We start from the raw sequence: 17002 nt of genomic DNA on the forward strand, positions 1-17002 counted from the left end.
TTCATGACTACCGTCTGTTTTCAGGCTAGTCTATTCATCACTACTGTCTGTTTTCAGGCTAGTCTATTCATCACTACTGTCTGTTTTCAGGCTAGTCTGTTCATCACTACTGTCTGTTTTCAGGCTAGTCTGTTCATCACTACTGTCTGTTTTCAGGCTAGTCTGTTCATCACTACTGTCTGTTTTCAGTCTAGTCTGTTCATCACTACTGTCTGTTTTCAGGCTAGTCTTTCCATCACTACGGTCTGTTTTCAGTCAGGCTAGCCTGTTCATCACTACCGTCTGTTTTCAGGCTAGTCTTTCCATCACTACTGTCTGTTTTCAGGCTAGTCTATTCATCACTACTGTCTGTTTTCAGACTAGCCTGTTCATCACTACTGTCTGTTTTCAGTCAGGCTAGTCTATTCATCACTACTGTCTGTTTTCAGGCTAGTCTTTCCATCACTACGGTCTGTTTTCAGTCAGGCTAGTCTATTCATCACTACTGTCTGTTTTCAGTCAGGCTAGTCTATTCATCACTACTGTCTGTTTTCAGGCTAGTCTATTCATCACTACTGTCTGTTTTCAGGCAAGTCTATTCATCACTACTGTCTGTTTTCAGGCTAGTCTATTCATCACTACTGTCTGTTTTCAGACTAGCCTGTTCATCACTACTGTCTGTTTTCAGTCAGGCTAGTCTATTCATCACTACTGTCTGTTTTCAGGCTAGTCTTTCCATCACTACTGTCTGTTTTCAGTCAGGCTAGTCTATTCATCACTACTGTCTGTTTTCAGACTAGCCTGTTCATCACTACTGTCTGTTTTCAGTCAGGCTAGTCTGTTCATCACTACTGTCTGTTTTCAGGCAAGTCTATTCATCACTACTGTCTGTTTTCAGGCTAGTCTATTCATCACTACTGTCTGTTTTCAGCCTGTTCATCACTACTGTCTGTTTTCAGTCAGGCTAGTCTGTTCATCACTACTGTCTGTTTTCAGTCAGGCTAGTCTGTGCATCACTACTGTCTGTTTTCAGTCTAGTCTGTTCATCACTACTGTCTGTTTTCAGGCTAGTCTGTTCATCACTACTGTCTGTTTTCAGTCAGGCTCGTCTGTTCATCACTACTGTCTGTTTTCAGTCAGGCTAGTCTATTCATCACTACTGTCTGTTTTCAGTCAGGCTAGTCTATTCATCACTACTGTCTGTTTTCAGGCTAGTCTATTCATCACTACTGTCTGTTTTCAGTCAGGCTAGTCTATTCATCACTACTGTCTGTTTTCAGTCAGGCTAGTCTGTTCATCACTACTGTCTGTTTTCAGTCAGGCTAGTCTATTCATCACTACTGTCTGTTTTCAGGCTAGCGTATTCATCACTACGGTCTGTTTTCAGTACTGTATCTTGTGTTCTCCACCAGGGCGTAACGTTGTGAAAGTGGACATGGATGAGGAGGAAGGAGGAGCAGTGAAGTCGGGTGAGTAGAGAGTCCTCTGGGTAGTAGTGGTACAGTAGAGTCCTCTGGGTAGTAGTGGTACAGTAGAGTCCTCTGGGTAGTAGTGGTACAGTAGAGTCCTCTGGGTAGTAGTGGTACAGTAGAGTCCTCTGGGTAGTAGTGGTACAGTAGAGTCCTCTGGGTAGTAGTGGTACAGTAGAGTCCTCTGGGTAGTAGTGGTACAGTAGAGTCCTCTGGGTAGTAGTGGTACAGTAGAGTCCTCTGGGTAGTAGTGGTACAGTAGAGTCCTCTGGGTAGTAGTGGTACAGTAGAGTCCTCCGGGTAGTAGTTGTACAGTAGAGTCCTCTGGGTAGTAGTGGTACAGTAGAGTCCTCTGGGTAGTAGTGGTACAGTAGAGTCCTCTGGGTAGTAGTGGTACAGTAGAGTCCTCTGGGTAGTAGTGGTACAGTAGAGTCCTCTGGGTAGTAGTGGTACAGTAGAGTCCTCTGGGTAGTAGTGGTACAGTAGAGTCCTCTGGGTAGTGGTGGTACAGTAGAGTCCTCTGGGTAGTGGTGGTACAGTAGAGTCCTCTGGGTAGTGGTGGTACAGTAGAGTCCTCTGGGTAGTGGTGGTACAGTAGAGTCCTCTGGGTAGTGGTGGTACAGTAGAGTCCTCTGGGTAGTAGTGGTACAGTAGAGTCCTCTGGGTAGTAGTGGTACAGTAGAGTCCTCTGGGTAGTAGTGGTACAGTAGAGTCCTCTGGGTAGTAGTGGTACAGTAGAGTCCTCTGGGTAGTAGTGGTACAGTAGAGTCCTCTGGGTAGTAGTGGTACAGTAGAGTCCTCTGGGTAGTAGTGGTACAGTAGAGTCTTCAGTACAAGAGTCCTCTGGGTAGTAGTGGTACAGTAGAGTCCTCTGGGTAGTAGTGGTACAGTAGAGTCCTCTGGGTAGTAGTGGTACAGTAGAGTCCTCTGGGTAGTAGTGGTACAGTAGAGTCCTCTGGGTAGTAGTGGTACAGTAGCTAGTACAGTAGAGTCCTCTGGGTAGTAGTGGTACAGTAGAGTCCTCTGGGTAGTAGAGAGTCCTCTGGGTAGTAGTACAGTAGAGTCCTCTGGGTAGTAGCAGGACAGTAGCTAGAATGGGGTGGGAGAGAGTCCTCTGGGTAGTAGCAGGACAGTAGCTAGCTGGAATGGGTGAGGAGAGAGTCCTCTGGGTAGTAGCAGGACAGTAGCTAGCTGGAATGGGTGAGGATAGTCCTCTGTGCTCCTAACCTTCTGCACTCATTATTGTACACTCCTAGTTACCCATGTCTATATCAAACACTGATTGACAGAAATAATATACATCAGCAGACACTCAGGCCCCCGTTGCCTGGTTACCTGGTTGCCTGTTATAGAGGTTCTGATGTATATTATCGGTTCTATTCATGTGAATCTGTATTTTAACAGGGCTTTCTATTGTTAAAAGAGTTGCGGAGGAGGGAGGTGGCGGAGATGAGACCAACTCAGGTTGGTTACAGGCCTCAGGCCACAATAACCATTCATGGGGATGATAAAAGCTTTGGTTGTATCCACTTTGATAGTGTTTACGTAAGAGAACATTGATCTTAAGAGATGCACACGGTCCCCTACAGTATTTAACCTGTAGTGTTGTCACGGAAGCAGGAGGGGGCGCCAACTCGGACACAGACAGTTTAGACGGGGAGAATGAACAGAGTTCGAACGCTCAGAGTGCAGTGGAGAAGCCACACCATTGCTCCCAGTGTGGCAAGACCTTCATCACCGTGGGGAGCCTGAAGAGGCACACACAGACTCACAGCGGAGAGAAACCCCATCAGTGCTCCGTCTGCGGGAAATGTTTCTCACGCTCAGACGACATGAAGAGACACCTCACCATCCACACAGGTTATTGTGAACAATTATTATTTTTCAGTATTTGGCATAGACTATTACAAGATAGAATATAGCTGTAAGCAGCCATAGTGGTGCTCAAGCCTTATTGCACCACAGCGCCAAATTCAGTACACCAAACCATGCCTGCCAATTATCACAACTCAACATCCACCAGACCATGCCTGCCAATTATCACAACTCAACATCCACCAGACCATGCCTGCCAATTATCACAACTCAACATCCACCAGACCATGCCTGCCATAACATCACAACATCCACCAGACCATGCCTGCCATAACATCACAACATCCACCAGACCAGACCATGCCTGCCATAACATCACAACTCAACATCCACCAGACCAGACCATGCCTGCCATAACATCACAACATCCACCAGACCAGACCATGCCTGCCAATTATCACAACTCAACATCCACCAGACCATGCCTGCCATAACATCACAACATCCACCTGACCATGCCTGCCATAACATCACAACTCAACATCCACCAGACCAGACCATGCCTGCCATAACATCACAACTCAACATCCACCAGACCAGACCATGCCTGCCATAACATCACAACATCCACCAGACCATGCCTGCCATAACATCACAACATCCACCAGACCAGACCATGCCTGCCATAACATCACAACTCAACATCCACCAGACCAGACCATGCCTGCCATAACATCACAACATCCACCAGACCAGACCATGCCTGCCAATTATCACAACTCAACATCCACCAGACCATGCCTGCCATAACATCACAACATCCACCTGACCATGCCTGCCATAACATCACAACTCAACATCCACCAGACCAGACCATGCCTGCCATAACATCACAACTCAACATCCACCAGACCAGACCATGCCTGCCATAACATCCACCAGACCAGACCATGCCTGCCATAACATCACAACATCCACCAGACCAGACCATGCCTGCCATAACATCACAACATCCACCAGACCAGACCATGCCTACCATAACATCACAACATCCACCAGACCAGACCATGCCTGCCATAACATCACAACTCAACATCCACCAGACCAGACCATGCCTGCCATAACATCACAACTCAACATCCACCAGACCAGACCATGCCTGCCATAACATCACAACTCAACATCCACCAGACCAGACCATGCCTGCCAATTATCACAACTCTAGCAATGGGAAATATCACTTAAATGTATTATTTTTAGATTACAAAATGTTGGAATCGATATACAGTGGGGCAAAAAAGTATTTAGTCAGCCACCAATTGTGCAAGTTCTCCCACTTAAAAAGATGAGAGGCCTGTAATTTTCATCATAGGTACACTTCAACTATGACAGACAAAATGAGAAAAAAAAATCCAGAAAATCACATTGTAGGATTTTTAATGAATTTATTTGCAAATTATGGTGGAAAATAAGTATTTGGTCACCTACAAACAAGCAAGATTTCTGGCTTAGATGACAAAATGTTGGAATCGATATATATGGATGCTCTTGATCGACTTTATCAGTACCTCTAACTCATCCCTAGGAGAGAGGGTGAACCGCGTCTGTCACCAGTGTGGGAAGACTTTCACCAGTCTGGGAGGGCTGAAGAAACACCAGATGACCCACACAGGTGTAGTGGCTCCTTCTTCCAGGTGTATAGAGGATGATGTTTGTTGATGATCAGGGCGCGGCAGCGTAGCCTAGTGGTTAGGGCGTTGGGCCAGTAACCCGAAATGGTTGCTGGATGGAATTCCCCGAGCTGACAAGGTCAAAATCTGTGGTTCTGCCTCTGAACAGGCAGTTAACCCACTGTTCCTAGGCCGTCATTGTAAATAAGAATTTGTTCTTAACTGACTTGCCAAATTAAATAAAAATACATGATGTTAATGATATGCTGTAATGTATTATAACAGATATTAATATTATAATTGCCTACAAATGTTACCAGTGTCTCAAAACTCTCTTTGATTGGGCCTCAATGTGTTTTCTTAAAATCTGTTATTTGTGACATTGAAACGTTCTGTCTGTCTGTCCGTCTATTTATCAGGAGAGAAGCCGTTCCAGTGTTCCGAGTGTGGGAAAGGTTTCACTGCGCAGGGTAACCTCAAGATCCACCAGCGCATCCACACAGGTCAGTTATATTATACATGTGCCGTTTTACCTCTCAGGTTTATATATCTCAGAAAGACACTCAACGTTTTGTACCGGCTTTTAAATGAAAACGTATTTATGTTCATCTTGTTTCTGTCTCCCATGTCATTGGTATTTATGTTCATCTTGTTTCTGTCTTCCATGTCATTGGTATTTATGCTCATCTTGTTTCTGTCTTCCATGTCATTGGTATTTATGCTCATCTTGTTTCTGTCTTCCATGTCATTGGTATTTATGTTCATCTTGTTTCTGTCTTCCATGTCATTGGTATTTCTGTTCATCTTGTTTCTGTCTTCCATGTCATTGGTATTTATGTTCATCTTGTTTATGTCTCCCATATCATTGGTATGTGTTCTGTGTAGAGTTCTCATTCTCAGCCCGACGGTTTCAGGCTTGCCATGCTGTGTTAAAGGGGGGGGGGGGGGACTATGGAAGTCTGCCCACCTTTTCAGCCCACTATGTTTCTCTCTCAGCCGCAGTAGCAGCCAGGATTCCAGTATTGGCTGGGCCAGAGACATTTGTGGCCATGATGCAACATTTAGGAAAAAGTCAAGGGGGTTGTGAATTCTTTCTGATGTACAGACAGCGATTTAAGTTGAATAAAATCTCATTGACTGATTATCAGACAAGACACAGACTTTTGGTTGGGAGGAGGACAGGCTGCCACGCCAGAGAAGAGCAGAATCCACTTGTTAGGCTACATAATACGCTGGCAAAATGCTCTGATCACTTAATCTATGAGCAAACTGGAATCGAGTTACTCACTTGGCTAACATTTCCCCGGCCTAATTGTTGTCCAATATCCAAACGAAGATTCAGCGAATTAAAGAAATAAATAATAATCTGCCATTTTAGTTAATTGATTTATCAAGACGAGTCACCCACACTTTTCTTAAAGCACTGTGGTGGCGCTGTCCCAATCAAGTCAGTGCTGAAATGATCATTTAGGTGACCACACACACGACTATTGCTTTAAATTAGTATAACGGTTGGATATGAGCAAGTATTTGATACATGCCTTCAATTGCATTAGCTTATTTTATTGTAATTTTTTTTTAACATTAAGTTGATTATAACTAAGCGCAGAGAGAAACTCCCCTATCTGTTTCTTCGTCCCCTCACTGCCGCCTGCTTCTGCAACGTTGTTCTCAACACCAGTTTAAATCAATATAAACTTTATTAAAAAAAATGAAGTTATTCTATTCACAGGGGAGAAACCGTACCAGTGCTCCCAGTGTCAGAAAAGCTTCTCCCGGCTGGCCCACTATAAAGACCACCAGCAGACTCACCGGGAGGAGAAACCGTACCACTGCAATGACTGTGGGAAAAGCTTCTCCTACTTCAAGGTTCGTTGTTGTTTTATGGTCTTAATTGATCTATTTACTCCTCGTCTGCTGTTTTGTTTTTATCTTTCTCACGGTTTATTGATTTTATGTATGGGAAGCACTTTGCACTGCATTTTGTTGTAAGTAATGATCTAAATAAAGTTTGTTTTGATACAAGTCGCTCAAGTGCCACCAGATGATCCACAAAGGGGAGAACCTCCACCACTGCTCCGTATGCGGTAAAGGGTTCGCCATCCGCGGCAACCTGAAGACCCATCTGCAGACACACACCAAGGAGAAACCACACCAATGCTCAGAGTGCGGGAAACGGTTCTCCCGAGCCCACGACCTGAAGAAACACAAGCTGCTCCACACGGGGCAGAAGACCTACCACATTTGCCAGTGTGGCAAGGTGCGTGTCAATTAAAGTTACCTTATGTAGCTTTGTGTACGAACCAACAGTTTTCAGATAGAAATGCGAGTTATAGATTTGCCATTCTCTTTGAAAAGCAAGTCTTATAAGCTGTAGATCCGTTTATATGTGCGATATTTCTCTGCTTCCCCTCTTTTAATTTTCATTTTTGTGTCTTTTTGTTTCTGTCTCCAATCGAAGAGCTTCACGGAGCTGGGGAACCTGCGGACCCACCAGAGAACCCACACCGGAGAGAAACCATTCTGCTGTTCCTTCTGCGGCCGAACCTTCTTGCGTGCTGGAGACCTGAAGAGCCACCAGCGGACACACACCGGAGAGAAACCATTCATCTGCGCCATATGCGGGACCAGTTTCGCCCAATCTGGCAACCTGAAAGTGCATCAGATCACACACACTAAAGAGAGGCCGTACCCTTGTACTGTCTGTGATAAGGGGTTCACCACACCGGGGAGTCTGAAGCTACACATGAGGACACACACAGGGGAGCGGCCTTTCCTGTGTAGCGCATGTGGGAAAGGGTTCACGGCGTCAGGGCAGCTGAAGAGGCACCAAGAGTGTCACATGAGAGACACTGTCCAATCATCTCCTAGTGAAGACACGGGGGTGGCGGTGGCTTCAAAATAAAAGTCCTCTCTAAGCGGACTACGAAATAAGAGTACTGGAAACGTGCCAATGTGTGTCTGAACTGTGATCATGATGGGAGGTTTTACTGCCATTCACTATGGGCTCTGGTCAAACGAGACACCATTCACACTGGGCTCTAGTCAAACGAGACACCATTCACACTGGGCTCTAGTCAAACGAGACACCATTCACACTGGGCTCTGGTCAAATGGGACACCATTCACACTGGGCTCTAGTCAAACGAGACACCATTCACACTGGGCTCTAGTCAAACGAGACACTATTCACACTGGGCTCTGGTCAAACAAGACACTATTCACACTGGGCTCTGGTCAAACGAGACACCATTCACTCTGGGCTCTGGTCAAAAGGACTGCACTATAAAGGGAGTAGGGACACCATTCAGGACCTACACTATTCCTCCCTTTTGCAGAACGTCAGTTGTTTACTCCGTGAGCTCAAATATGAGCTTTTTAAAGTGTCAGAGAATGTGATGTTTGACAAGAAATTGTTATCTGAGTCCTGAATGACACCCAATTTAGTGCACTACGTTTGACCAGGACCCATAGGGTTCTGGCTAAAAGTAGTGCACTATATAATAGGGAATAGGGTGCCATTTGGGACCCTGTGTGAATATGAAGGTAGTGATGGTCTTAATGGTAAAATGTCATCCATCCATTTAGAATGTACACGATCTGATATTGATCGTGGGGTGCCATTAGGGACGCAAAACAGTGTATACTATACTACAGTACTAATGAACACATTCTCTGGTAAACACAGTTTACTGATTTTGTCTCTTATTATCTGAGTATTGATCTGATTTTAATAAATAACACTAAACTATTCTACCAATGCGTTTCATCCTGTGAAAACAGTTTGAAATAATTAAGTTCCCCTGTCTTCCTGTAGGTGGTGCTATTGAGTCGCATTCACAATGCAGTCCGTAGTTTCCCCTGTCGTCCTGTAGGTGGTGCTATTGAGTCGCATTCACAATGCAGTCCGTAGTTTCCCCTGTCGTCCTGTAGGTGGTGCTATTGAGTCGCATTCACAATGCAGTCCGTAGTTTCACATGTCGTCCTGTAGGTGGTGCTATTGAGTCGCATTCACAATGTAGTCCGTAGTTTCCCCTATCGTCCTGTAGGTGGTGCTATTGAGTCGCATTCACAATGCAGCCAGTGAAGTTTGTGTTTTTAGCCCATAGCGCTCTGTAGTGCACTGTATAGGGAATAGTGCACCATTTGTTATGTAGCCTTAGTCCCTCCCTTTAGTGTCACACTAAAGTGTGTTTCCTACTGATAAGGAACTCTTCCTCAGAATAAACATGTATTATCCCCTAAAAAAAACAGGTGGTTTATATCGAAGAATGGACAAAATTAGTCATACCAAAGACTGGAAACAAAATGGGCTGTCGGGGAACCACGTGTAATTTAACTACACTGAACTAAAAAACATAAATGTAATAATTTCAAAGATTCATATAAGGAAATCAGTCAAGTGCTTGCCCAGGTGAAATTTAAAAGTGGCTGGGCCAGTGAGAGAGATGTGGAGGGTCAACATCTTTTAGTTTGATTTCTACATAAACATTCCTGTGTCTGATCTTCCCAGTTTTGGTTTTGGCTTCCTGTCTTTTCAGTTTGGGTTTTTATTTAGTTTGCCTCTTGAGAAAATTTAGTGGGAGTCTTTTACGTTCCACTTGTTGTTGTTGCTAGTCAACTATCAGTGGACACCCCCCATGAGTGTCTTTCAGAACCCCTCCTGTTTCGTTTTGGTTGTTGTCAGTGACTCTGAGCAATTATTATTTGGGTTTTCTTGCTGGGGAACGTTACAAAATGGGTTTCAGTAGTGTTTGCTGGGGAACGTTACAAAATGGGTTTCAGTAGTGTTTGCTGGGGAACGTTACAAAATGGGTTTCAGTAGTGTTTGCTGGGGAACGTTACAAAATGGGTTTCAGTAGTGTTTGCTGGGGAACGTTACAAAATGGGTTTCAGTAGTGTTTGCTGGGGAACGTTACAAAATGGGTTTCAGTAGTGTTTGCTGGGGAACGTTACAAAATGGGTTTCAGTAGTGTTTGCTGGGGAACGTTACAAAATGGGTTTCAGTAGTGTTTGCTGGGGAACGTTACAAAATGGGTTTCAGTAGTGTTTTCTGGGGAACGTTTACAAAATGGGTTTCAGTAGTGTTTGCTGGGGAACGTTACAAAATGGGTTTCAGTAGTGTTTGCTGGGGAACGTTACAAAATGGGTTTCAGTAACGTTTTCAGTTAATGACTTTTTTTGGCATGTCGCTAACTGCTAACTACTGGAACGACACAATATGGGTGAAGTAGACAATCTCTTCCTGTCTTTTATCAGATGTGCCGAATTCTCACTTGAAACATTTTGTTTTTGTGGTATTAAGCTAAATTACACATTCTGCTGACATTTGACCCCCGAAGTGATCTGTTCTTGCAATATGTAGTCTAACGTTTCAGATTTAGAGATGGTAATTATGAAGTAGTTTGGGATGTAGTAGTGAAATACTTTATTTAATTTTTTTAAAGTCACTGAGTAAACTTTGTTTCTCAAAAGTAGCGTTAGCGTACCAGTAGCTTAACTTCCAGTGTTCAGTAATTGGTGGCTTGGTAAACTATATTTTCAGAGCAGCTTTCCCAACGCTGTTAATGGGACCTGGTGCAGTCTCTGCTTTGCACCACGCCCGCTTTTCGCGAACTCGGCCCCGGGGTCCCTAAGGGGTGTGTGTATTTGAGATTTTGTCCTAGTCATACACAGCTGATTTTAAATAATCAACTCATCAAGCTTTGATTATTTTAATCAGCTGTGTAGCGCTCGGGCAAAAACCAAGGTAACACTTTATTTGGTTAGTCCATCTGTAGATGTTCTACAGACTATCAGTAACATTTCTACTAGCTCTAGCGTAGCCTTAACCCTTAACCCTGACCCTGACCCTAAACTTACCCTTTACCATAACCCTTATCCTGACCCTAAACTTACCCTTTACCATAACCCTGACCCTGACCCTAAACTTACCCTTTACCATAACCCTTATCCTGACCCTAAACTTACCCTTTACCATAACCCTGACCCTGACCTTACCCTTTACCATAACCCTTATCCTGACCCTAAACTTACCCTTTACCATAACCCTGACCCTGACCCTAAACTTACCCTTTACCATAACCCTTATCCTGACCCTAAACTTACCCTTTACCATAACCCTGACCCTGACCCTAAACTTACCCTTTACCATAACCCTGACCCTGACCCTAAACTTACCCTTTACCATAACCCTTATCCTGACCCTAAACTTACCCTGACCCTAAACTTACCCTTTACCATAACCCTTATTCTAACCTTGGCAAGCAGTTGCCTTATGAACAGATTGTTTGTTGATAGTATGACCAACTGTAGAGGATCTATAGATACCAAATCTGCACTATCCAAATAAAATGTAACCAAAACCAAAATGATCCCCCTCTGGGAAATGCTGCACACAGCAATATAGAGAGATAGATTGGGGTTAAGGCCTTGTGATAAACTAGTGTCCTGTCCAGGAGGTGTACTGGTACATCAAGCTGCCTCACTACAGAAACAGGAGATAGACTAGTGTCCTGTCCAGGAGGTGTACTGGTACATCAAGCTGTCTCACTACAGAAACAGCAGACAGAGCAGGAGCCTATGAGCTGTTCCAGATCACACAACCCAAGACTTGTGCATGGCTGCTTGCTTACTCAGGGAGGGAGAGGTGGAAGGGGTAAGACGGGAGGGGAGAGAGGGGTTGGAGAGTGGCATGGAAGGCAGAGAGAGAGAGTGTGCAGATATTGTTGGGGAAGGAGTGGCAAGTGAGATTGGAAAAGTTCGAGGAGTATCCAAATTGGTAGTTACAGTCTTGTCCCATCGCTGTATCTCCCGTACTAACTCAGGAGAGGCGAAGGTCGAGAGCCATGCGTCCTCTGAAACACAACCCAACCAAGTCGCACTGCTTCTTGACACAATGCCCACTTAACCTGGAAGCCAGCTGCACCAATGTGTCGGAGGAAACACCGAACACCTGGCGACTGTGTCAGCGTACACTGCTCCCGGGCCCGCCACAGGAGTCGCTAGTGCATGATGGGACAAGAACATCCCTGCCGGCCAAACCCCTCCCCTAACCTGGACGACGCTGAGCCAATTGTGCGCCGCGCCATGGGTCTCCCGGTCGAGGACCGGCTGCGACAGATCCTGGACTCGAACCCAGAATCTTTAGTGGCACAGCTAGCACTGCAGTGCCTTAGACCACTGCAGTGCCTTAGACCACTGCAGTGCCTTAGACCACTGCAGTGCCTTAGACCACTGCACCACTCGGGAGGCCCCTTCACTGGTGTTTCTTAATGTATACTGCACTGTTTAATCTGTGTGTGTGTGTGTGTGTGTGTGTGTGTGTGTGTGTGTGTGTGTGTGCGTGTGTTTCCATTCCTCCACAGAGCTTTTAGACTGTGTGTCCATCAGCTATTTGCTGCAGCCTCCTCCCTCCAGCTACAAATGTGGTGACCATGGAGTTGAGGGGGATCAGGACCAGCTACAGTGTGGTGACCATGGAGTTGAGGGGGATCAAGACCAGCTACAGTGTGGTGACCATGGAGTTGAGGGGGGATCAGGACCAGCTACAGTGTGGTGACCATGGAGTTGAGGGGGATCAGGACCAGCTAGTGTGGTGACCATGGAGTTGAGGGGGATCAGGACCAGCTACAGTGTGGTGACCATGGAGTTGAGGGGGATCAGGACCAGCTAGTGTGGTGACCATGGAGTTGAGGGGGATCAGGACCAGCTACAGTGTGGTGACCATGGAGTTGAGGGGGATCAGGACCAGCTACAGTGTGGTGACCATGGAGTTGAGGGGGATCAGGACCAGCTACAGTGTGGTGACCATGGAGTTGAGGGGGATCAGGACCAGCTACAGTGTGGTGACCATGGAGTTGAGGGGGATCAGGACCAGCTACAGTGTGGTGACCATGGAGTTGAGGGGGATCAGGACCAGCTACAGTGTGGTGACCATGGAGTTGAGGGGGATCAGGACCAGCTAGTGTGGTGACCATGGAGTTGAGGGGGATCAGGACCAGCTACAATGTGGTGACCATGGAGTTGAGGGGGATCAGGACCAGCTACAGTGTGGTGACCATGGAGTTGAGGGGGTTCAGGACCAGCTACAGTGTGGTGACCATGGAGTTGAGGGGGGTCAGGACCAGCTAGTGTCGTGACCATGGAGTTGAGGGGGATCAGGACCAGCTACAGTGTGGTGACCATGGAGTTGAGGGGGATCAGGACCAGCTAGTGTGGTGACCATGGAGTTGAGGGGGATCAGGACCAGCTACAGTGTGGTGACCATGGTACTGCTCTCATTGACAGCCTCACTGTGACCTCACTGTGACCTTCCTTCAGGCGGCAAGAGTGTTGCCTCAAGCCTTTATTGGACTGGCACTGCCAATGTAACTATGGCAGCACCCAAGTGCGCAGAAGTTGCCTGTTTTTTTTGTTTGCTAACTGATATGATACAATGTTTGGAGGTGTGACTTGTTGGAGGCGTGGCCTTAAAAATCGCTCCGTGTGAACACCAGTGGGAGGAAGTGTCAACGCCAAATTGTCTGGTATGTTGACAATAAAGATGAAACTTGTACGTTGCCAGTTCTGTAGTCTTCATGAGACTGACGTAAAATCACGCGATACCAAAGAGAACGTTAGGGTTCTATTTTCAAGACCGTGAACATTTTATCACGATATTATGACACGAATGAATGGCAGAATTAGATGTACTTACTCTTTCTCTCTCTTACCCTCTATCTCTCTAACTTTATTTTTTTTTTATCTCTCTTACAATAGCTTACAGGGGGGATATCCGGGGGGCTTGAGGTACCGGAACGCATGAGGAAAAAAAGTGTCAATCACAAAGTAGCAGCGCAGCAGAGTAAACAGCCAAGTAGCCTACTATATATGGTGGTGAAACGGACAGCGCTCTTCAAGGTGATGATTCCTTCAAACCATTTTAGACGTCACTACTGAACACCCGTCATACGCATAGCCTATACCAGGGGTAGTCAACTCTGACCCTACGAGGTCCGGAGCCTGCTGGTTTTCTGTTCTACCTGATAATTGATTGCGCACACCAGGTGTCCCAGGTGTAAATCATTCCCTGATTAGAAGGGAACAATTTTTTTTAAAGTACAGTGGAACTGGCTTCAAGATCCAGAGTTGAGTTTGAGGGGCCTATAGTATGCCAACCTACTCGAGTTTAGCTGTGGGGCTTAAACAAGTCTGAATTTCTTAGAGCCTAAATTTCGAGACCTCAATGTTGAGCAACATGTTTAGACGTTATTGCAGAACAAGGGCCACATGAACACACACTCAGCTGTGGGCCTTACAACACATCAATGTAACAGTAGGACAAATATCACAATATCAGAATATAACTTCAATCAATGTAGACTACAGCAGAACACACTCAGCTGTGGGCCTTACAACACATCAATGTAACAGTAGGACAAATATCACAATATCAGAATATAACTTCAATCAATGTAGACTACAGCAGAACACACACTGCTGTGGGCCTTACAACAAATCAATGTAACAGTAGAACAAATATCACAATATCAGAATATAACTTCAATCAATGTAGACTACAGCAGAACACACTGATGAGGATATATAGGCCTCCTTATATTATAATATGAAGCACATTCACGTTAACTTCACAGTAGACAACTGTGTTCCTGTCTTAGTTTTCTAAACCTTCCCACAATGACTTTCCACACGTCAAGTCCATTTAACTCCTGACAGTCAATGTGTTGTGTCTGTGACATGTATCCTCTTTGAAAGCCTTCATTTTGAGTGTTTACTATAAGCTGGATGTACTCTTTAGCTTGGTCTACAATGCTTGCTGCCACTAAATGCACCTTGGTTCGGGATGTTCCATTTCTTGCTCAAAGCCATTTGTAAGGCTGTCAGGAAGACTGCACATTTTCTTCCTCTCTGTCGGATCTATAGTCAACTTCCTGCCGTGCAGATTCACTTCCTCTGTTTAGCTCCCCGGCGACTGGACAAACATGACCGTTACCATGGAGACACCGCCAACTTAATTGATCAGGGAATATGAGAATATATCAATAGAAATGTGTATTTCAGGGGTTTCAGAGTGAGAAACACCAATGATTCTTTCATTCTGGTTCTGTTTGATTAAAGTGACACCTCTAATCTAAACAACACTCCATTTATAGACTACTGTCCTGATCTGGGTCACTGTTACTGTTTGATTAAAGTGACACCTCTAACCTAAACAACACTCCATTTATAGACTACTGTCCTGATCTGGGTCACTGTTACTGTTTGATTAAAGTGACACCTCTAACCTAAACAACACTCCATTATAGACTACTGTCCTTAATTCTCTCTCTCTCTCTCTCTCTCTCTCTCTCTCTCAGATAGGACACCAGTGTCAATGACAGATTTATGTGTGTGACAATGCAGATGTTGGTTGACTGGTTGATATATCTGCCCTCCTGTCTATACCCTCTATCCTCTCCTATTGTCCCATACACTAATCTATAGAGTTCGTGACCCCGACTATGTATACCACTACTGTAGATAATAGAAGACTCGGAGAGAGAGAGAGGAGGAAGAGGAGGAAGAGGAGGAAGAGGAGGGGTCGTTGGGGCGTTTTCCAGTAAAGAATACTTTCACTTTCAACGGTCTTCTGCAAAGCAGAACGAGCACATTTCTTCTTCAACTCGTCTAACAGAATAGCGGAATACTTCACCGAGGGACGTTCGTTGTTAGTTAGATGGAAAATGGAGATTTTAATTGTAATACTTATTTCATCATTGTCTCTGTATTGTGACTTCACCGGTAAGTTAGACTTCTGTCTAATTCCACAACTCTGTGACAAGTGCGGAATTAAGTTGAGTTTAATAGTTTAGGTATTTTTTCTGTTTTGTTTCCTTAAACAAATGTTGGTACTGCGCATTTGATTTCAAGTATTTTAGATAACTAATGACTGACAGTGAATGGTTGAATTCCTTAGGAATACATCCTCTCTCCTGCCATGGTTCAATGACGTACTAAATTCCATGTGTGTGTACGTGTTAGTGGTGCTCAGGTCAGCTGTTTGTTCACCCGCCCGGAATTTCTAATAACCCATCCACAACAACCCGACTATATGTGATAAAGTGAAAATCTGAGGGCCGCACCCAACCCTAACCCGCTAATATAGAAAATATGCGATAGGCTACAGTCAAAGAGAGCGGAACGATTTTTTTGACAGGGGGAGTAGTTTTTAAAAAACAACTGATTTAGATATAAATGATAATTTACTACATTTTGGTAGGCTATTTGTTAGTCGACTATTCTATAATTAGATGCATGTAGCTTCTCCTTTGTCATTCATTATATGTTGACCTAGAATACTAAATAAACCACTTGATCAACATAATAATGTAATAGATCGATAGAATGAACGCTTCATTCTAGTTGACATCCGTAAAGTTCTCTATGTCATCTTACGCAGAGCGAAGACGTTTAGGGACCGGCGAGAAAATACAATGACGCAACAAAAAATAAAACGGAACAGATTTTCTGTGCAAAATGTCCAAATGACATCAGTTTGACCGGCTGTAAAGGAGAAAGAAAGCTGTGAAAATGAAACCCAATATGTTTCTGATGAGATTGCAGTTCGGTTTTTATGTGGTTGAAATACTATCAGGTTTTATGATGTTTAATGATGAAGACGGCACCTCTACAGATGGTATCTAACGGAGCTTTGTATTCTCTCAAGGAGGCAGAAATAAAGAATTCATATTTCTCCGCTCCTGTTTCCAAGTCCACATGTTGTCTACATTTGGTGTATCATTTTACTGCAAGAAATGCTTAGTTCTGCAAGAGTTCATATTATGACTATATGAGAAGTTATAGACCTACCAACAGATTTCCGTTTCCATGTAATACATCTGAACAGAAGGATGCAGTTCCCTTGATGTGCCATAGCCCCTATTTCCATGTAATACATCTGAACAGAAGGCTACAGTTCCTGATGTGCCATAGCCCCTATTTCCATGTAATACATCTGAACAGAAGGCTACAGTTCCCTTGATGTGCCATAGCCCCTATTTCCATGTAATACATCTGAACAGAAGGCTA

The 17002-nt window shown here is 44.6% G+C and overlaps 1 protein-coding gene across 1 annotated transcript; it reads left to right on the forward strand.

Moving 5' to 3' along the window:
- The first annotated feature begins 2823 nt into the window (after positions 1-2823).
- LOC139401074 (zinc finger protein 436-like) lies at positions 2824-8455 on the forward strand. Its single transcript, XM_071145580.1, has 7 exons — positions 2824-2912; positions 3069-3308; positions 4849-4935; positions 5353-5436; positions 6666-6802; positions 6960-7193; positions 7395-8455. Exons 2-7 carry the CDS (start codon positions 3281-3283, stop codon positions 7836-7838), a joined length of 1014 nt encoding a protein of 337 aa, XP_071001681.1. The 5' UTR covers positions 2824-2912; positions 3069-3280; the 3' UTR covers positions 7839-8455.
- The last annotated feature ends 8547 nt before the right edge of the window (positions 8456-17002 follow it).

The sequence above is a fragment of the Oncorhynchus clarkii genome, unplaced genomic scaffold (assembly GCF_045791955.1).
Source record: "Oncorhynchus clarkii lewisi isolate Uvic-CL-2024 unplaced genomic scaffold, UVic_Ocla_1.0 unplaced_contig_4011_pilon_pilon, whole genome shotgun sequence".
NCBI classification, from domain to species: Eukaryota; Metazoa; Chordata; class Actinopteri; order Salmoniformes; family Salmonidae; genus Oncorhynchus; species Oncorhynchus clarkii.